The sequence below is a fragment of the Leucoraja erinacea genome, chromosome 25 (genome assembly GCF_028641065.1).
Source record: "Leucoraja erinacea ecotype New England chromosome 25, Leri_hhj_1, whole genome shotgun sequence".
In the NCBI taxonomy this organism is placed as follows: Eukaryota; Metazoa; Chordata; class Chondrichthyes; order Rajiformes; family Rajidae; genus Leucoraja; species Leucoraja erinaceus.
Window position 1 is genome coordinate 18396025 of NC_073401.1, and position 22413 is coordinate 18418437.

At 39.8% G+C, this 22413-nt stretch overlaps 1 protein-coding gene across 2 annotated transcripts in view; it reads right to left on the reverse strand.

The window, feature by feature from the left end:
* Nucleotides 1-1271: 1271 nt before the first annotated feature.
* LOC129709469 (protein-tyrosine sulfotransferase 2-like) overlaps nucleotides 1272-22413 on the reverse strand; it is a 46616-nt gene continuing 25474 nt past the window's right edge. Inside the window, exons 2-8 of one of the 2 annotated variants that reach the window (XM_055655886.1) lie at nucleotides 20191-20284; nucleotides 17065-17112; nucleotides 10917-11862; nucleotides 7986-8184; nucleotides 6693-6743; nucleotides 5551-5600; nucleotides 1272-1903 (exon numbers count right to left, since the gene is read on the reverse strand). In XM_055655886.1, the coding sequence (XP_055511861.1) occupies nucleotides 5577-5600; nucleotides 6693-6743; nucleotides 7986-8184; nucleotides 10917-11776 (1134 nt within the window). In that variant the 5' untranslated portion in view covers nucleotides 11777-11862; nucleotides 17065-17112; nucleotides 20191-20284 and the 3' untranslated portion in view covers nucleotides 1272-1903; nucleotides 5551-5576. The remainder of the gene's footprint in view (nucleotides 1904-5550; nucleotides 5601-6692; nucleotides 6744-7985; nucleotides 8185-10916; nucleotides 11863-17064; nucleotides 17113-20190; nucleotides 20285-22413) is intronic. The other variant, XM_055655885.1, reaches the window with a different exon arrangement.

Sequence of the window (22413 nt, forward strand, 5' to 3'; positions counted from 1 at the left end):
ATTGGATGAAGGCCAATTTCACTACACTAAAAATGATTCAGCAAAGGTAGACTAGAAGCAACTACTGATTTACCGGGTAACGGGTAAATGCTTTCCCACAAAGAACAAGGCTGTCAAGGTGCGCAGATGAAGGTGGCAACAAATTTACATTAGTATCAGACACCGTGCACTTAGTTGAGTAGAAAGCCTTGAAAAATATATAAAGAGCAACAGTGAAAGCTAGAAAAATAACACAAGAAAAAAAGTAAAACCAAAAAATTCAAAAGGTGCTATACGCACATAAAACACAAAAGGATAACTGAGCAAAGAGTAGTGCATGAAGGTAGAGGATACTTGAATATTCTGAGAGTCTTTACAAAAGAGAGGGATGATACCGTTGTTGTTGTTAAGGCAAACAGATGCAAAACTCTGAATAGGATAATTGTAGTAAAGCCAAATGAAAAGATTGAGCATTTTGGAGAATGGTCAAATTGTCAGGTCCAGCTAACAGCTTGTTTTGATTTAAGAGAAGCAATGGAAGAAATTCCAGACGCACCAAACAGAATTTTTAAATCTTACCCGGCAACAACAGGTCATTGTTAACATTTAAAATAAGGGATAAACTGAATGGCCGAATGGCCTACTCCTACACCTATTGTCTAATTTAGTGGCTAGGTAACTTAACTTTGGTGATGGGCAAAGTCTGCAAATTACAATTTAATTGTTACTTCGAGCAAAACTTTTCTAAGATACAGCAACAAACCACTGCTGAACATTCTTGATCTTCCAGAAATCAATAAATTTCAATGATAATCTGAGGTGAATGGGATTGAAGACAACAATAGAATGATGGAATTATATAACAGTCTGAATTTCTCAGATATACTTCATAGTGCTTTACACTTATTTGATTGACTTAAAATGAACATTTTATTCGTGGGACAAAGTTGACAGCAATTTATTCACAGCATAATCTATTTTGTACAGTGAATGTCTAATAAGGTAAATTTAGGAAATTAAAACTATAGTAATTGAAAAATGTCCTTTGCAAGATAACTTTTAATCTTTTAAACTTTTAATCTTGCTCCACGAAGCCCAAGTATGAGACATAATTACTGCTTAATAGCTCAAGATAAACCTTATCTGTTTGCTACCATATCTTGAATTTCAGTGCATGCATACGAGACCCATTCAGCTCAGATTCTTATCAAGATTTATTCATTTAAGAGCTCTTGGCAAAATTGTTAGGAATTTCAGGTGGGGCAGCATAGCAGTCAAAAATCATTTTTAAAAAAAAGGGGAAGAACAAACAGAAGAGTCTTACTGGGCATGCTTCTAAATGTGAAATACTATTTTTACCTTTTGCTTGAATTTCTGACAGTGAATAACTTCTAGGTAAGCTACAGGTTTTACTGTGGTAGAACAGCAATATTTCATCAATTAGTGTGTGGTATCAATTATTAAACACACTTGGATATGAGGGCAGTCACATTATGGAAAACCTTTAGGATTATACATTCTTGATTGTCATAGTGGTGATTGGAAATAATACAGCAGCTTAAAGCACTGCTCAAGGCATTATATTCAATAAATGCACACAGGAGAGAACATGGCAAAGTAGACAAACAACAATCACATGGAGACGTATGATATAGCATTACTCTCGATCTGAAAATGCACAGAAAATCATTGGACTGATGACTTCACCTTGGAACCATAACGTAAGGTTAACTTTGGGGAAGGAAGTATCATTAAAGTAACTTCCTTCACAGAATGTAAAGATTCAGTTACGATTGTCACAAGTTTACAGTATCCATCAAGCACACCACAACATGAATGCAAGAGTGTATCAGCAGATTTGGTTGATTCCAATCAAAACGTTTTCAGTCATTTTCTGTTTTGTCTGCCAAATAATCTGGTGCCCCTGGAAAATAAAATTTTATTTGAAATGAACAAACGTCAAAATATTGGACATTTTTGTTCTTTCCTCAGTGTTTAAAATTCGATAGGTCAGTTTCCACTGCCATAGGCATTACTAACGAAGGACCAAAAGGGGCTATGTGTATGATGATCACAAGCTCCAGTGCAGTAAAACATCAAGAGCAGGAAAGGGTTGATCAATGGCCAGGCATGAGACCATAACTTGAAATTTTGTCCAAAGCCAGATAGGTATTCCGACCAGCCAGTGGTTAGGTTTAAAGCTCTGGCTATGCAATCGTGTAATGAGTGTGCAGAGGTCAATAAAGGGCAAGAACCTCTAACTAAAGTCTCTGCTTGATTTACAAAATTAACGTTCCTGGAAAGTGATTTTGTTAAATAATATTCCACACATCAAAAAGACTGGGCAAAAAGCAATATTGGCACAATATGTATTCCTATTCAGGGAGAATAGTGCGTCATTTGTTGCAGGGAAAAATAGCTTTGCAAATGAAATACAGATATTTGAACAAGTCAATGGCGTTAGTGAAATTCATAAATAAAAGAGCAATAACTAAAGCAATACATGTAATGTAACAGGCTTTATGACATCATAACAGATATTATCAACTCATTTAAAGATAAACCATAATACTTTTCTCCAGGTATCCAGTTCATCTGATTGAAAGTATTGGATTACATTGGGCATAGTGGAAATGTTAATGGGTCTAATACCGTAAATTGTTAAATTCATTTTTCAGGCCCTGACCCATTAATATTAGGTCAGAACCACATGTTCATAAGGTCTGATGAAAAGTCATTGACCTGAAACGTTTAACTTTTCACAGATACTATCTGACCCAAATATCATGTTTCTGCAGAATTTTTAGTACTATCAAGAACCACTTTCATATTTTTTGTCCAAGAGATAATAATGGGTCAAAATGTGTTTACATCCTTCTTTCTGTGCTGGGTATATTTGGGGAAAAAATAACTTATTTAGCAACTTTTTATCTATGTTACATTTGTTCTGAATAGATCAGCTAAATGCATGGCCAGTTGTGGAATATGCAGAATAAATGAATTGGCTACACACTCGTTTTTATAACAACAGGGACATAAATGAGATTTGGAGATCATTATCCACTTAACTATTCTGGCTGAAGATAATTGCAAATGATCCGGCTTTTTCCGAGCTGTTTCTAATTACATTAGCAACGTCACACGACTTGCTATGTACACAGCTCACTGATTCAAACAACTCATTAGCTTCCTCATGAAAGGCAAGAAAAAAAACCCACTTGAATTATCACCCAATACAATATTCCCATTTACACTGAACTTCAGGAAGTTTACGCACATAGTTTATAATGCTTCCCATCAAGAACCAAAGTTTTCATTAGGAATTTGCTTGGGACCTCAAGCCAACAAAACTATGCAAGATCTCAATAGGCTCTTTGTTTCAGATAGACCACAGCAGTAAGGTGACTAGCAGGGATCAAGAGCTTTTGCCTCCTGTCAGGAACCCAAGCACAGATACAGAACACTGAACTAATGAGAGCCACTCAACAAGGGTTCTGACTGACTAACCATGGCATCCTGAAATAGTGGCTCCATTGTGTGAAGTTTGAGAGGAGTATTTTACTACTGCCACAATGAGTGCTCAGAACCATGTGCTTCATGATCCATAGCTTTAGAATACAAAGGGAACTTGCCACTAAGCCTCTCCAGAGGGAAATAAGTGGACAATGAGCAGGGTTGAAAGCTGTCAGGCAGGAAATTAATGAAAAACAATATTTTGAAACAACCTTCCCCTTCTCTAGTACACTCAAACAACATTGCTGGAGTTGCTTTGTTGAATGACTAATATTTTGAATCCAACACCAATATTAGTACTTCATCCTTCTTTTGACAATTGATTTTTAAATTATATGCACCCATAAATTGCAGCTGGTGGGGAAACAACAATCCAATTGCCAAGGTCTATCACTCTCTAGAGGAAACAGGGTTATTGGATCTATTCACAGGACCGCAGTGCACAACAATGTTTTATTCCTGCATATATCTTTTGCAAGTCTCAATTAGGGCACTGTAATCAGTATTAGTCTTTAGATATGAATGCTTGGGAAATGAATCAGAAGAGAGTCATGTTCCCAAGTTTAAACATTTTGGTTACCTCGATGGGCTCCAGGATGAGCCCGTAACTATAGTTAGGGAAAAACATATTAATTTGGCTTCCGCCAAAGCAGTTGCTGTAAACAGGGCTGGTTGACAGGTGGGTGAATATGTCACCATCACCGGGGGAACATAATGCAAATGTTGTCTATTGGAGACACTAATTCTTTCGGGAACGGGGGTTCCCCTCTCCCACTGTGGATGAGGCCCTCACTCATGTCTCCTCTGATCTCCCAGTTGCCAGACACTTTGATTCTCCTTCCCATTCCTACACAGACCTTTCTGTCCTAGGTCTCCTCCATTGCCAGAATGAGGCTAAACGCAAATTGGAGGAACAGCATCTCATATTTCACTTGGGCAGCTTACAACCCAGTGGTATGAATATTGATTTATCTTACTTCAGGTTGCCCCGGCATTCCCTCTCCCTCTATCCCTCCCCCACCAAAGTCGCAGAAGCTTCTCGCTTTCACCCTACAAACAGCTAACGATGGCCTGTTTCCTTTATCATCGTTACCTTTTTGTGTATCTTTCATTCATTGCTCTTTATCTCTCCACATCGTCTATATCCTTTGTTTTCCTTATCTCTAACCAGTCCGAAGGGACTCAACCCGAAACGTCACAATTTTCTTCTCTCCTGAGATGCTGCCTGTCCCGCTGAGTTACTCCAGCTTTTTTGTGTCTATCTTCTGTTTAAAGCAGTATCTGCAGTTCCTTCCTACACACTCAAAACCCTGATTTGCTATCCCCTTCTGACTCTGTAAATCAGAGTAGATATTGGACCCAGATGTCAACAATCTGAATTCACACAGACACCATTAGAGATGCTACCAGAGGCCCTGAAAACAAGTGGAACCCCTGCTCAAAGAACTGAACACTGTCTGTACTTAGTATGTGTATAGAGTTCCACAATAAGAACAGGAGATGGAGTGATTATAAGAAAGTACTGGTAATTAGAGAAGGAATGCTAATGCTGTAGTTATAACTAGCAAAATTAGGAAAACAATAGAAGATTATTTTTGTGATCATGGCAAACACAGGAATATTAAGGCTGTCATTTTTCTTTAATAAGTACAGAATATACTGGAAATACTCAGTAGGTCAGGCAGCATACTGCAGAAGGGAGTTAACGTTGCAAGTCAAAAAACCCTTCATCAGAACTGAGGAACAGAGAAACCTAATTAGGTTTAAGAAGAGAGATGTCAGAAATAGTCCAGGTGAATTTGAGGGCAGGGAGAAAGTTACTGTTAGAGTTAATTAGTCAACAAGTTCTGCATGGGTGCAGGAAGCAGCCCCAATGCAGCGGAAAAAGAGTTGGGGGATGGTGCCAGTGTACAAGGACTATTCTTAACTTTACCACTGACTTCCACCCATAGTTGCCCAGAGATCCAATAATACATGTAGATTAGGTATGCCAAAGATTACAGGTGTAGTAACCCTTCTGTTGCATTCTAAATACTAATGGATGTAAAGTGTACACACCTGTCTTCACGGCATTGGTATTGAAATCAAGTAATTGAAGCATTCTTTACCTGTAAAAGAATCATGGATTTAAATGATACACAACCCTTTATAAGCTATAAAATGAACACAGACTCTTACTTGTTATTTTCAGTATGCTGCACACATGGATAATATTTTTTGAAACTACTCAATAACCCTCATTTGTGCTCAATGGGAATATTATACATAGAAAGATGACATTTCTATAGTACAGATTTAGAGACCGATCTTTCAAGGTTATGCCATGGATAAACTCAGTTATTCCCATTTTGTGTTACCAGGATGCATAGTTCCTACAAGAGAGTCAAGGGATATGAGGAGAGAGCAGGAAAGTGTTCAAGGTTGGAACAGCCGTGATCTTATTGAAAGGCCTAGTCCTGTTCTTGTAGAGTCCAGATTAGGTAAGGATGGCACTTTATAAGTTGGAATTATAAGTGGCTGCTGGCCTAGTTTAATTAATTACATATCACATTTCAAAGAAAAATATTTTTGATTTTGAAAGTTAGTGGAAATAATAAGTACTTAGGATAAGATTTAAAATGTGCTTGCCCCATTTTAAATTGGAAACTCCCTCCAGTCTTACAATCCTAACACATCTGGACTCTTCCAATTCTCAGTCCTTACACATCTTCGATTTCATTCACCTCACTATGAGTCATATGTGACCTGTTATGAAATACCTTGTTTGCGCTCAATGCTACACCTGCACAGTAGGGATTTTTAAAAGAAAAGAAGGGATAGACATTTAAGGATCAAGGGGCTTAGAAAGAGAATCCTGCTAAACAGATTCAGTCCTGACGAATCCTGGAAATCCTAAATTCTTAGATGGTGGGGTTGGGACACTGTAAATGGTCTTTATGAAAGCCAATAACTGGTGAACAAGCACTAATATTTTTCTGGTAAAAGGAAACATTGAATCCATGACCACTCGAGAGATTAATTTAGCCCATACTAATTATACAAAAACCTCGAGACACCCATGCAAACGTTCAACTTGCTTTAAAACTGATGCCTCAAAATATTAGAAATTTTTAGAAGCGAGCGAAAATGGCTACTGGTATCTATTTTAGACCTGTACCCACCTAGATTTTAAAAACTAACATTAAAATTACAAAACCTACCACAGATGGTCCTTTCAAATTGGCAGGAGTTTTAAAATCCCCCTGCAAAACCTGTGGAAAATATGAACAAAAGTTCTATTAGTATTATAATTAAATAACAGGATGGTCAAATCTAATATCACATGATTTAATTCTTACACAAAACTTATTAGTAATATTCAGAGGTGGACACAAGGGTATGAAACAACATTTGTAGAAAATAGCACTTTCAATTTTAGTTACATGCAAGTGTACAGCAGACTCAGAAGCCTAATTTCAGTGGATGGCGTGACGGGGGAAATGTATCTTTCGCCGTATTAAGAGTGGAATCAAAAAGTGCACATACAAGTGCAGGACCTAAAATAAGTTTGTGTTTCCCTTGTAGTGCAAGATGCTCTTTTGTGAATTTGGCTTATTTTGAGCCAAAAAAACCCCAAACACATTCCTTTCTGCACGTTGTTATTTGTCCATCCACCTGAAAACAATTTTTCCTTTCATAGAACAGGAACTCCAATTTATATTGGAAATACATTTCTTAATCGGTATTCTTCCCTATTTCTGAAGCAACATTTTTGTATTAATTACCCACACTAAGAGATACATTTAAGCTACAAACTAACACAAGAGCCAGATCCTTACCAATTGCCTCTAATGTTCACTGCAGGAGCCCCAGAATGGTGCTGCCAACTCAGCAATTGAACAAGAACAGAGAGAGAAAAACATGTAATAGTCACAAACATTCAAATTATTACTTCTGGCACGCACAAAATGTTCATGGAATAACCTCTCTCATTATCCATCAAACTTTGAATGCACCTTGGAGAAAAAAAAAATCTTGATGACGTTCTAATGTATTATTTCGGTGTGATAAGGGATTGACCACCATCCACTGCATATGAAATTCATTAGATTTTTGGCCATACAAAATTAAGTTGCAGTTTGGTGGGTGAGATACAAATTAACCTCATTGCTCCTAGGAAGAAATGGGGAACTAGGCAAGCATATTTAGACTATGGAGATTAATCCTTGCTGGGAAGTATGGATGTCAGAGAGCATGGGATGGAGCTTGGCTCTGATAACGCCCAGCAGCAAATTCCTGTGAAGAATGGTTGTTTGAGCAGTGGAATGGCACACCTGTAGAATATAGCCCACTATGAAAGAGGTGGAGTTAAGAAGAACCAAATCGAAAGCCTAAGACCATAAGCCATTTGCACACAGCAATCAACAATAGTAAGTCAATCAAGAAGCACCTTACCTGCAAAACAAAAAATGTGAAAGATACAAGTATTTTGAGTAAAATATTTTTGAACATACCCTTTTGGTGTTATTAATAACTAGTGCATCAGGATTTCCGTAATTTGGTGGATTGGCTTTGGGATCATAGCCTAGTTTGGCCAACATAGGTGCTATCCTTGCCATATCCTCAACCACACCATCAGGAATGTGTCCCACCCACTTGGCCAAAGCCTCAAGATTAACTGGCTTGATAACTTGGTCGGTGGATCTCTCTATTCTGCAAGAGGGAAAAAAAAGTTTTAAAAATGCCAGGTTTATGATTTGATCTGCCAAATATTACTATTAGTTAGCACCTCAAAGTTGGAAGATTTGAATGTAGGAATATTCTAAGCTAAAGTTGTTTTCCAAAGCTTTTTAAAAAGACCGCTGAAGATGTCATATGATTCCCAGAATCTCAAGCTGCTCATTATTATTTCATTTTGATCCACTTGCTCTCAGTGAAATTACTTTTCCACATCTGACTGGTCAAAGCTATGTTATATAGATATTCTGGAATGCAAATTATAGGTTGAAAGTCATTAATAATTGGTAATATATATATATTTTAATAAATTTGTTAGTGATGGTTAAATAATCGATCTTTAACCAGTTCTTTAAAATTAATTCAAGAAATATATTGAAATATTTTCTTTCATATGGGCTGCATATCAGTCAGCAAAAGCTAATGGTTGAACTTGGACATTTACGCTTGTGTCACTGTTATTAGTTCATATATAATGCATTGCAAAGCAAAGATTTCTCTTCTTGAACATGGAACAGAGCAAGATCAAAAATAAGTGTCAGGTTTAATTAATTGCATGAGAGTTCAAGATTTCCAAAATACAAAAAGTGATTGTTAATCATCTTCATTACTCCAAATATTACTGATTAATAATAAGTAAATACTTCATTGAAATGGATCAAAATACTACTGGGATACTAAGCAACATTTAAGAGGAAGTTTTTGCTATACTAAACACAATGAACTGTTCATTCTCAAACAGCCCTAACACCAGTAACCAAACACCAGTTGTACTAATAATGAAGAACTCTGTTCAAACAGGAGATTACTTATTTACTGTTTTGATTTGAAAGGCAGAGGACAGTTGATTTTCGATCTGCAACATAAATATAATATTGGAACCGTGGGGTTGTTACGAAACCACATTTAATGTTCAACATGTTAACAGAAATGAAAATCAGTTTTCCAAAAGGAATGGACAATCCCCAATGCCTGTTTGACAGCAAGACAGTAAGTTGAGTATCTGCCCCATGTTATGGATCATTGGCACAAAATGCTGGAGTAACTCAGCAGGGCAGGCAGCATCTCTGGAGAGAATGGGTGACGTTTCAGATCGAGACCCTTCTTCAGATTGATCCATGTTATGGATATATGGATTATGGATATGTACATAGTTTATTTCTTCCTAAAATATATACTTGTAATGGGGGAATGCAAAGAAGGTTCAACGGATTGATTCCTGGAATGACAAGTTTACTGTACAAGGAGAGATTGTGTGGAATGGACGTGTACTCCTGAGTTTACAGGAAAAAAAGTTAATCATTGATATATGTAAAGGTCTTGGAAGGCTTGACCGTGTAGTTGTACGGATGACATTTCCTCTGGACGAAAAGTGTCTAGAAACAGGGTTCATAACCTTACGGATTTTGTCATTCAGTTCTGAGATGATATATTTCTATACCGGAGGTAGCCATGGAGGTTTGGTCACTTGGTATATCAAAGACAAAGATCAATAGTTTTTTAGTTCTTAAGAGAATCAATGGAAATGAGAATAATGTAGTAACGTGGTAATCTACCTTTATCTTACTGAATTGTGGAACTGCCATTAGAATCCAAATAACCAACTACTGTGTTTCGTATGTTTACTTTTAACACACCACTTGAAACCTACTTCTATGATAACCCTGTTGACATCTGTCGTAACTTGTACTAAACACTATTCACCCATCACCCACGAGTTTGCTGAGCAACCGTATTTCCCCTGGTTAGCACGCAACAATAGCTTTTCACCTTAACTCAGTACACCTCACAATAAACTAAACTCAAACTCAACTCTTACATTAATCCCATTTAAAAAGAACAATTTCCCATATTCCCATCAACTTTCCTGTTCTATCACTCACCCAAACATTAGGGATAAATTACAGTGGCTTATTAACCTACCAACTCCCACAACTTTAGGGAGTTGGAAGAACCCATACAGTCACAGAGAGAACCTGAAAAATCTGCGCAGTCAGTACCAGAGGTCAGGATTGAAGGGATATAGAGCATATCCAGGTAGATAAGATTAGTTGATCTTAGCATCATGTTTGGGAGAGACATTGTGGGCTGAAGAGCCTGTTCCTGAGCTCTTCTTTCCCATGTTCTATATTTACGTCATTGACACTGTGAGGCATCAGTTCTATGAATCCTCAATCAATGTTAATTTATCCAACATTGGTGGCCCTCCCTTCAATTGCCTACACCCAGGCACTCACAATTTAACCACGTATTAATTAATATATTTCCCAATATTTTTTCATTGGTTGCCTTTTAAACATGTGACACACACTAATACGTCTCCACAGAATTTAATTGTACAAATTTAACTTCTCGGCACCATGTTCCTTTACTCTAAGTAAAATGTACATTGAGAATAAATACTGCCATTCAAACAAAAGCCAGCAAAATGAATTCTATCCTAAGTTAGCTCTAAACTAGAGGGACAGGTAGCAGTGGAGATACTACGATCAGCCATGGTACCAGTGCACTGGGCGAAGTTAGCAATGTTCTTGCAGTAAAATGTAGTGATTTACTGGCAACTGATGTCAGTGGACATTGCATGGCTCAGCTGCGATGTTCACCATTCAGATAAAGCTTTCTCGTACTGGTCGTGCACATGATGGATAGCATACCCACACAAAGTCCTCAAGAAAGGGGAACACAAACAAAACAAAATACAAACACACTTTGAAAGTGAGACACCTCCTGCTTTTCCTATTAAGTCTTCATGATGCAAAACAGCATCACTCCATGGAATATCCAAAAAAGTCATGATCTTCTCCATAGTCTTTTTCGGATGCAATACCAACTGTTCATAATAAACTGAGAGACACCTGGAAGGTCCCACCTCTATACATTGACTATACATAATTTCGATAGCCCTGTTCCATTTGATGATGCAATCTCTGTAGCTGCTGAGGTCAAATCCAGCAATTGTCACTTTTCTTGTAATCATTGAGTGCACAGATGCTCGACCATCTCGGATCATTAGGATAAATTTAGATTTTGAAAACAATCTGGACAGATAAATTAAAGACTTTAAGGTGAAAGGATCTTTATTGCATAAGAATTTTGCAGGTTCGCCATGCTTTGCAATTACTTCCAATATAAATGCTTGCAATGCTGAGTCAAGGACCTGGTCCGTCACTCCTGCTTCATTCAAACGCATCTTTTCACGTTCTGATTTAGACCACACCTGACGCATGGCCAGCACACGTGGGATGATCCGTGTTTCTTCACCACAGCGGATATCTGGATGTGCATCCATCATGGCTCGCATTAATGTTGTCCCACTTCGTGGCACTCCACCTATGAAGATTAGGGGCATATTTTTACTGTAGCGGAACTCAATGTGGTTTGAATTAAACATGACAAATTCCTCCCTTTCAGGTTTCATCACGCTGTGTGTTCGTCTGCCATGAAACCATCCTCCATTCTCATTTAGTATTTGCTGACATTCCCACATGTGGTGGCCCATGTGAAAGGCCATCATTGTAGCAATAGCACAGCAGATGAGCTGAACAATCCTTCTCATGCTGAGACGCATATTTGATCATTTAACTGTTCAGCCAGGCACCGTTTTCAGCTTCCACGTATACTTCTGCTCATTTCAACAAGGCTTTCGTTGCAACTCTAAAAGAAGAAAAAACAAAAAGCATTAACACAATCTCGTACACCTTCAGCAATGCTGACAGACATATTTCCCCTTTTATAATTATCGAGGCTGTATCATTCTCACAAGGTGCACTTTTGAGAGTGTGTAATCAGAAAATCAAGGGACACCAAAGACTAAAATTGAATGTTGTACCTAAATGCATGCAGTTAAAAACACTTGCATAGGAATGGTTGTGTAAATTTTAATGGACCTCTGATTAACTCATTTTAAAAAACAGCAGGATGCAAGATATCACTTGAGGGAAAAGAGGGAATTAAAAATTCACATAATTTGTGAACAATTCCCATAAAGAAAACATTACTATGGCTATCCATATTGCAATGTTATTGAAAAATCAATTTATATCAAAAGTGTACAAAACAGAAGCTATGAAAGTTTCATTTTAATATAACAAAAGAGATAAGCAAGAAATCACAGGCAGAGATAAAACACTGCCTCTTGGAATATTGTAATCTGATGACCACAATCTACACCCCCCCCAACATTTACCAAGCTATACTGCTAATTCCCCAACACTGCCCTTGAATCTGTAATTTAACAATTGTATACAAGTTAATACAAGAATTATCAAAGAGTTTTCAAGTGTTCCTCTGAAGTCAGTTAATTTCAGAAAAAATGACTGACGTGCAATCACCATACTATTAATTTAAACCTTTAAAGGGCAAGAAAATGAGTAAATCCATTTATTTTTAAAAGGGCACACAGGAAGTTCTATCAGACACACAGAGGTAGACTCAAGAAGAATATGCAATTCATTCACATGATTTTAAAATCAATGCATCAGACACATATTATACACCATATTCATAAACTTAGTCAAGCAAAAGGGTTCAGTTAATCAATATGCTCCAATGCTTGCAAATAACAATTGGACTAACATTATACATGTATTTCATCAGTTCCTGTTGAATAATTTTCAAGTCCTTAAATTACTTCAGAGCATTCCCTATTCCAGAGCAGATGCACTGATGTGTTTTGATTCATCATTAGTTAAAAGCATCATCCGAACACATACGTATAGAACTAAATGATTAGAAAGCTCTCACTAGGTTATTCTTCACCACTTGAAATTAGTTTAAAACTGAATGTTTCCCTGGTCTCCTGGACATTTAACGCATTACAATCAAGTTTTTCAATTTAATGAAAGTGACATTGCTTAGGTCTGCTGTGAAGATATATAATGTTATAAGCAATAAAGCAGAGCTAGAAGCATGCTCAATAACATGAATACATGTATCCTTTGATAGTAGGCTGAGATTGGCAACCCAATGGTATAAACACTTTATAGCCTCCAGTAAAGAGTAGAAACATAATATCAGTCATTCTTTAGCACCTTTTAACCACACCACAAGAATTGGGGTGAAGTCAATTATAGTCTGCAACAACAAATAAATGTTAAGTTCACATTCTTTTTGCACAAAAAGGAGATTAACATTGATAATACTCTACAAGTTAAAAGGTGAACAAGAATACAAGTAATTTCAAAGAGAAATGGACGCTATGATATTAAATTGCAGCCACTTGCAAAAGGATGAGGCGTTGATGGCTTTCCTCAATTACTATCTTCAGAATCTTTGAAACTATTTGAATAATAACCAGTGTATATTTCAGTGCCTTTTTGTCTAATCCAATTGTACCTGTTAAGCCAGGTAATAAGGGCAGGTGAAAGTCCAATAAAACAGCTTGTTTTCAAGAAGATAGCATTCCGGTTAGTAATCAATGTCTTTTGTGTACATCATGATGGTGTAAGTCTCTATTACAAAATGGACATACAGTCAAAAAACACCAGTCAATTCTGTTCAGGTCTACTGACATTCTTTTGTTTTTATTTAGGGCAGTGGTGGGGTGAAGTGAAACATAGACAATATTGTTTCTTACTTCAAGCTTCTTTCCTTTTGATGGATCACACACTATTAGCTGTGATTAAAAAATATATAGTTTGCAAACTGAATACTTGAGTTCTTGAAGTATGTTCTGAAAGGGATTGCCCTTTCCTCTAACTCTCAGTCTGAAGAAGGATCTGACCTCGAAACATCACCTATTCCTTTTCTCCAGAGATGCTGTCTGACCCACTGGGTTACTCCAGCTTTTTGTGTCTATCTACTGTTCTTGAAGTGGCAAGAATGAAACACCGTACAGCTCAGGAACAATCCCTTCAGCCCACCATGTCTGCACAGAACAAGATATCAATTTAAATTCATCCCATCTGCCGGCACAGAGATTCCCTTCATTCCCTGCCTATTCGAGTGTATGTCTATATACTGCTAAAACATTGCTGTCGCATCTGCTGTCAGGCACTGTAAAAATCTTGCCTCGCAATCGGATTGTCAAGGTAGACTCTCTCTAACTTCTACAGGTGCACAGTCGAGAGCATACTGACCGGTTGCATCGAGGCTTGGTTCGGCAATTTGAGCGCCCTGGAGAGGAAAAGACTACAAAAAGTAATAAACACTGCCCAGTCCATCATCGGATCTGACCTTCCTTCCATCGAGGGGATTTATCACAGTCGCTGCCTCAAAAAGGCTGGCAGTATCATCAAAGACCCACACCATCCTGGCCACACACTCATCTCCCTGCTACCTTCAGGTAGAAGGTACAGGAGCCTGAAGACTGCAACAACCAGGTTCAGGAATAGCTACTTCCCCACAGCCATCAGGCTATTAAACCTGGCTCGGACAAAACTCTGATTATTAATAACCACTTTCTGTTATTTGCACTTTACCAGTTTATTTATTCATGTGTGTATATATTTATATCATGGTATATGGACACATTGATATGTTTTGTAGTAAATGCCTACTATTTTCTGTGTGCATAAGCAAAGCAAGAATTTCATTGTCCTATACAGGGACACATGACAATAAACTCACTTGAACTTGAACTAATTTAAAATGTATCCCTTTTCTCCCTAAACCTATGCCTTCTAAGTATTTGACATTTCTGCCCGGGGAAAAATACTGACGATCTACCCAATCTACTGTATGTCTATCATATTTTTGCAGATTTCTATCAGTTCGGCCTGCAGTCTCCAATGCTCCAAATAAAATAATCCAAATCTGTTCAACCTTTCCATATAGCTCTTACAGTTCAATCCAGGCAACATCCTGGTGAATCTCTTCTCCACCCTATCCAATGCTTCCTCATCCTTCGTATGGTGTGGCAACCAGAACTGCACACAATAATTCAAATTTAGCCAAACCATCGTTTTAACCCGCTGCATAAACCATTAAGCACTTGATTGTATATGTGTGTATATATGCACACGGTTTGCGTGCACATGTTCGCATGCACATGTGAACGTATGTCTGTGTTTGTGTACACCGAAGGGGAGGCATGATTGAAATGTTGAATCTCTTCAACCAATATACACGTGTCTCCACAAACACCAAAATGTAATGACCAGATGCACCATTTTACTCATGCTAGGATATGATGAAGGATATACTAGACTAAGTGGGACCGGTTGGGACCCAGCATCACACGGGAGGGATGGTCCCCCAACTCAATATTCCACCTCTCCACCAATTCCAACATTGGTGGCCAGTGGGGGGGGGGAGGAGCTTTCTGGAGCTTTAGTATGGGTGTTGTGCGCTGAAGGGACTGGTTTCCAGAGGGCTAGTATGGAAATTGTGGGCCGAATGGATTTTTGGGCTGGCGGCTCAGTCACTCAAGCCTGTTGTGCTGGCAGCTCACTCACTCACGGCTGGTGGGATGGCAGTTGACTCGGGCTATTCCTTGAAATTCCATTTCAAGCAAGGTGCAAGGTCCCCAAATTCAAGAGCAGTTTCATACCATTTCAAGCAGGGTGCAAGGCCACGAAAGACAGCGAGTCGTGACCCCTCCCTCCCCCATTTTGCAGAGACTGAGCCACGCCCACACTTCCGGGTTTTATAGCCAGCCCCCTCCCCCCACCAAAAGGGGCATGGCCCTCATGGTGTGATTAACAGGAGAGAGAATTTTTCTACATTTTTTAAACACTGATAACTCATTTATTTTTCATCGATGGGAAAAATCCTCGGCACCTGATGAGCGTAGGGGGACTGAGTAAGATGGCCAAAAATCACAGCTGTACTTGCTAGCGCTTTTTCTAAAATCAATATAAAGTGCAAACAGGAAGTGGTCAAGATTAAACTTGTAATTATACATTGAAGGCAAGGCAACTTTAATTAGGCAAGGCAGCTTTATTTAGGCAAGGCAGCTTTAATTAGGCAAGGCCACTTTAATTAGGCAACGCAGCTTCAGCACTTTCAAACCAAAGGCTACACAGCTTCAGCACTTTCAAACCAAAGGCAACACAGCTTTAGCACTTTCAAACTACATTTTCAAACCACATTAAGAGCACTGACAGGTCAGTAAAACCACTCACAGTTTAGTAGACATGTGTTCAGTGTTATTCACAGCTCAGACTGAGAATTGTGACCTCTCGCTCCCCCATCGTGCAGAGAACTGATGCACCTCCACACTTCTGGGTTTTATAGTCCCTCCGGAAGGGGCGGGCCTTCAGGAGAGAGAATCTCAACAATAGAAACATAGAAAATAGGTGCAGGAGAAGGCCATTTGGCCCTTCGAGCCAGCACCGCCATTCATTGCGATCATGGCTGATCGTCCCCAATCAATAACCCGTGCCTGCCTTCTCCCCATATCTTTGGAGAGAAGGCAGGCCCCCGAGAGCTCTATCTAACTCTCTCTTAAATCCATCTAGTGATTTGGCCTCCACTGCCCTCTGTGGCAGGAAATTCCACAAATTCACAACCCTCTGGGTAAAAACGTTTTATTTCTCATCTCAGTCTTAAATGGCCTCCCCTATATTCTAAGACTGTGGCCCCTGGTTCTGGACTCGCCCAACATTGGGAACATTTTTCCTGTATTTAGCTTGTTCAGTCCTTTTATACGGTTTTATAAGATCTCCCCTCATCGTTCTAAACTCCAGCATTTTTTAAATACTAATAACTTTTATTTTTCATCGATGGGAAAAATCCTCGTCCTGCGCAAGAAGATAGCCACAAATCACAGTCATAAGTGGCAGCGTTTTTTCTAAAATCAATATACAGAATAACAGGGTCAAGATGAAACTTTTAGTAATATAGATATGGACTAGCAGTGTGGGTATAACCTTGATCTTATTCAAAGAAGAATCTAAGGAAAACTGGTACACAAACCTCATGTCAGTTCTGCAGAGAAGAGAGTGATGTTCACAGTTGAGTAGCCTTGATTGAGTTAGACATAAATGGAAATAAAGTTATTGGAGATTTGGACACTGATATACATGTTAACCTGCATTCCACATCCTAAAGCTTTTCACAAGATGTAAACTGCAGCTTGCACATACTATTCCTTAGTCCAGGGCCAGCCATAAGCCAATTGGACCAATTGGTTCTAATTGGGCCCCGCGCTAGAGTAATCTAGTCTCGGCTCGGGTAGATCTACCCCGGGTGGAGGGGGGAGAGAAATTAGAGGGGTGGGGAAGAAAGGGGTAGACGGGGGGGGGGTATGAGGGGTGAATGGAGAAGGGGGAGGTGGGACGTCGTTCCCTCACGGTCCCGGGTCAGCACTCCCGCCCCTCCAGTCGCCGTGTTTCATGCACACAGCTCCGGCTCCACTCCTCTCTCAGGGAGGGCCGGGCCGGGGGTTGGAGCAACGTTTACAAACATTGGCCTCAGCCCACACCCGTCCGCCCATTCCCCCGCATCCGCGCGCACACACACACAAACACACACACACACACACACACACACACACACAGTCACTAAAACCAGTGGTATTGTAACTGTGTACTTTTCAGAGGTGATCTACACATTTTGTTTGTTACTTGTAGGCTTACATGTATGCAATTTTATATTAAAATGTAGCTTAGATCTGTTTGGTCCATTAACGCGCATGCACTTTTTAAGCGCGCATTTTGATTACTTTTCATTCTACCATAGAGAAATAAAGTCTATAATAGACGTTATTTATATTTCTATGATTCTACAGACCTTGGCTGGGATACTGGGGCTCACCAAAATTGTTCCCAATTGGGCCCCGCACCTCCTGAGGCCAGTCCTGCCATAGTCCCCTTACCATAACTAATATGTACTTTCTCTGGTAGCCATGAATTGCATCCTAATCAGAAAGAGATGCACGAGCCAGAAGCTAATAAAGGTCAAGTCACACTACTTGATTTGATACTTCCTGCCATTTGCTCAAGATACCGACAGAGCAATCTACAAACACCAGGCTAACAAGAGGTACAAAAAAATCGTCTCAAGTTTGCCAATTAAGATAGTTAACCACTAATTCCTGATTTAGACTAATGCTGTCCTTCATGGTAGAATTCAGACAGAGTCAATAAACTAAACCGCATGCTTTACTCACCTTCACTAATCATCCTTTGAAAGTCCACAGGAAAATAGATAAGACACCTGTTTGCTCGTATTGATCTACGTTAACCAGTCTGCCAATGTAAAAAATCTGATTCCATGACGAGACCCGAAACATTATAGTTATATTATTCAAAGCAAATATGTAATCATAATCTTAAATAATTGTCTTAAGTAAGCCAGATAAATTAACAAACTAATTAACCCTTCCTTCCAAAAGGGATGTTAGCTGAAAACATCTTCAGTGTTATTTAGCATTCCAATTCAAAAATAATCAGCTGTTTAGCTAAAAACAGCATAATGAGGAACAAAGTTTGCTCCAACCCAACACCCTGGAGGCACACTGCAAGCAAAAACTGCTGCCAGTGCCAAGTAAACCCAAAGTTGCTCAGATGACTGCTATTAGGACTGTGACTAAAGGGCCTGTCCTACTTGCATGCGATTGTGTGCGTTTGGCGCGACCAAACGGAGTTCACGCGAAGTTCGCGTCAAGTACGCGCGTGACGACTAAATTTGGGCATCACACGGCGACGTCATCACGCAATGCTACGAAGGGCGGTGACGTCATCGCGCAATGCCACGCGCTAGGCATACGCCTTCAAGACGATGCGTACGACCGCAATGCGTCTGCACTGCAAGATTTCGGCCACTGCAAGAATTTCGAAGCCCCGCGCGATGTCGGGACCAGCCCCGCACAACTCCGCGCTTCTAACCCATACGCCTCAAGCGACCACGAGGTCACGTAATTTGCGAGCCAAGGTTGCGTAAGTTGGACAGGCCCTTTACTACGCACAAGAGTATTTCAAGTCTTGTAGGATTCCAGAAATCTATCCTCCATATAATCACTGTTCTGCCTTCCCAGTGGCAGCACCAATCCTCTATCCACCTCCTGCACCTGCCACTCCACCAGTAGCCTCATTTTCAAGAGAGAGTTAGATTTAGCTCTTAGGGCTAAAGAAATCAAGGTATTAATCAAGATGGGCAGAATCTAGATGAAGTCGGTGCTATTCACAAAAAAAGTTTTGACCTATAATGATGCTCACATTCAATATCGATAGTTAGTAGCAGCTGGTTGCTGAAATCATGATTGAGCAAGTACTGCAAATTTCAATCATGACCAGCATCGTGTGCAGGATTTGTAACTTTGTTAGTGCCCTTTATGTGGTGGTTATTTGCATACCTTGGGTATGCAAGCAAAGAATTTCACTGTGACTTGTCACATGTGAAAAAAAGCATTCAATCGATTATCATAATCTTAGCACACATTTCCAATGTTACCCAAATGAACTCCACTACTGCCAGCCATTCTAGTTAGTTATGCTGGATTAATTTTATTTCCTAAGACTAAGGCTTGTGAACTGATATTGGCTAGTAATAAGAAGCATTTCTTTAAAAGGCTGCACATAACGACAATACTACCCATGCTTGGGAAATCTATATGGAATAACCAGAATGCAACTTGGTCAGCAGCGAGAAGTTGGGCCGAGGTACCTGCTTCCATGCTGTATATCTCTATGATGTAGTGAAAATGGCTGAATAATTCCATTATCAATCAAAGCTAGTTTGTGTCCTATGTAAAACTATTCTTCCTTTCATTTTTCAAGTGAAATTATACTGCTTTTATCATAAGAGGTTAGCGTGCTTTTGTTTGTTATGTCTGTTTCCTTTGCTCAGACTTTTTGGAGAATAGCCAGTCGAACTTTGGTGTTCGAACACTCAGATGTTTGCTTTAGGCCATACACAATGCCAGCTCACTGACTAAGGAAGTGTTGTTAATAGGCACTCTGTTTTTTAAATCACCCTTTACGAGAAGGCAGATGGGAATTATTGGTGTAAATTATATGGTCAAATATCTGGAATAATATTTGAATCCACAACCTTGAGTAGCCTTCAACAAATAATTACATTTACAATTTCATTTCCTACCTTACTGATGCGGTATTTCTGCCATCTTATTTTGTGTTGTAAAATGATCATTTTGGTTTCTCACACTCCTTTCCCCATCTAAAAACGCAAAGACCTGGAGAGAAGAAACAAACACAACATATAACTAAAAAGAGCCAGCTGGAAAGCAGTGTTGAGAACTTGTTTTATGATTTCAAAGCTGGAATAAGCATTTATTTTGCCACCATGCATAGCCTACTCAATTGCAATTGCAAATATTACTCCGCTGTTCAAGAAGGGAGCAAGGCAGAAGAGTAGAAATTATAGGCCGGTTAGCCAGACTTCACTGGTTGGTAAGATTTTAGAGTCCATTATAAAAGACGTGGTTTCCGAGTGCTTAGAAGCACACGATAAAATAGGCCGAGGTCAACATGGTTTTGTGAAAGGGAGATCTTGCCTATTGAACTTGTTGGAATTATTTGAGGAAGTAAATAGCAGGATAGACAAAAGAGAGTCAGTGGATGTGATTTACGTGAATTTTCAGAAGGCCTTTGATAAGATGCTGCACATGAGGCTGCTGAAGAAGATGAGAGCCCATGGTATGAGAGGGAAGATACACACAGATAGCAGGTTGGCAGAAGGCAAAGAGTGGCAATAAAAGGGACTTTTTCTGGTTGGCTGCCAGTGACGAATGGTGTTCCGTCGGTGCTGGGGCCGCTATTCTTCACATGTATGTAAATGATTTGTTTGAGAGAATTGAAGGTTTTGTGGACAGGTTTGCAGATGATACGAAGATAGGTCTTGTCTTGTCTTGCGGTCATCACTCCTGAAGAGTCCACCAGGGACTATACTGGAAGTATCCTACACCCACTAGGGACAATTTTTACATTTACCAAGCCAATGAACCTACAAACCTGTATGTCTTTGGAGTGTGGGAGGAAACCAAAGATCTTGGAGAAAACCCACTCAGATCACAGGGAGAACGTACAAACTCCATACAGACAGCACCCGTAGTTGGGTTTGAACCCAGGTGTCCTGCACCGCATTCTCTGTAAGGCAGCAATTCTACTGCTGCGCCACCATGATAGGAGGGGCAGGTAGTGTAGAGAAAGCAGGACTCACAGAAGGACTACCATCACCCTGCTAGTAACTGCCGCAAAATTCCTAAAAAATAATTCTTGATAATGGACGATGGAAGTCGCGGGAGATCAGAAAACAGGATTGTTTGATACAAGTACTATTTTTATATCCCAGTGAGTCGATTCTGCACATGAGGCTGCGAGAGCCTATGGTATCAGAGGGAAGATACTAACATGAGATAACAGGTTGGCTGCATGGCAGAAGGCAAGAGAGAGAGGGATGAGGGGAGCGAGGGGAGGAGGGGGGGGAGAGGGAGAGGGGGAGGGAGCGAGAGGGACGAGGGGAGCGAGGGGGGACGATGAGGGGAGCGAGTGGGACAAGGGGAGCGAGGGGACGAGGGGAGAATGAGGGGGACGAGGGGGGTAGAGGGGGACGAGGGGAGCGAGAGGGACGAGGGATCTAGAGGGGTGAGGGAGCGAGAGGGGTATGGGAATGAGGGGGGGGTAGAGGGGGGTCCGGGGTTATGGGCAAGGTGGGATGGGGGGGGGGGGGGGGTAGAAGGGGGGGGGGGGGGTGGATTTGGGCTGGGGGGGGGAGATAGGCGCGATTGGTGGATCATTGCGATGGGCGAGCGGGCTACGTTGGGGGAACGGGTGAGTGGTGGAATATTGTGTTGGGGAACGGGTTGCGTTGGGGGAATAGGCCTCCCAACGGGTCCCACTTAGTCTAGATCCAATTAAAATCCAATGAGAGATTACTTGCAAGACAGATTTCACTGTAAAAAAGTCTATCTTTTTGTTTTGTCAAATGGAGCAAAGAAAAATAGCTCTTCAAATTATTAAAAGATCAGCAGTGTTATGATGAAGCTGTAAGAGAATAATGTAAATCAAAAATCAAATACCAAACCTTGATCTTCTCAAGATACATAAAAGTAACCTCATTTTTATCGAAGCATTTGGAATTTTGTGAAAGCAATCCACAATAAACTGTTCCGAATAAAATTATACAAAAATAAAAATTTTAATGATTAAATGTTTAAAAAAAATTATTGGGAAGATGCAGTCTTGCTCTGCAATCCTGTACATTGAGTTCTCTTCAAGGTCAAAAACACATCTGTTTCCCTTAATACACTCTTTAATCTTACCACTATTTGTAGTGTAGCAAACCACATATTTAATTTAAAAA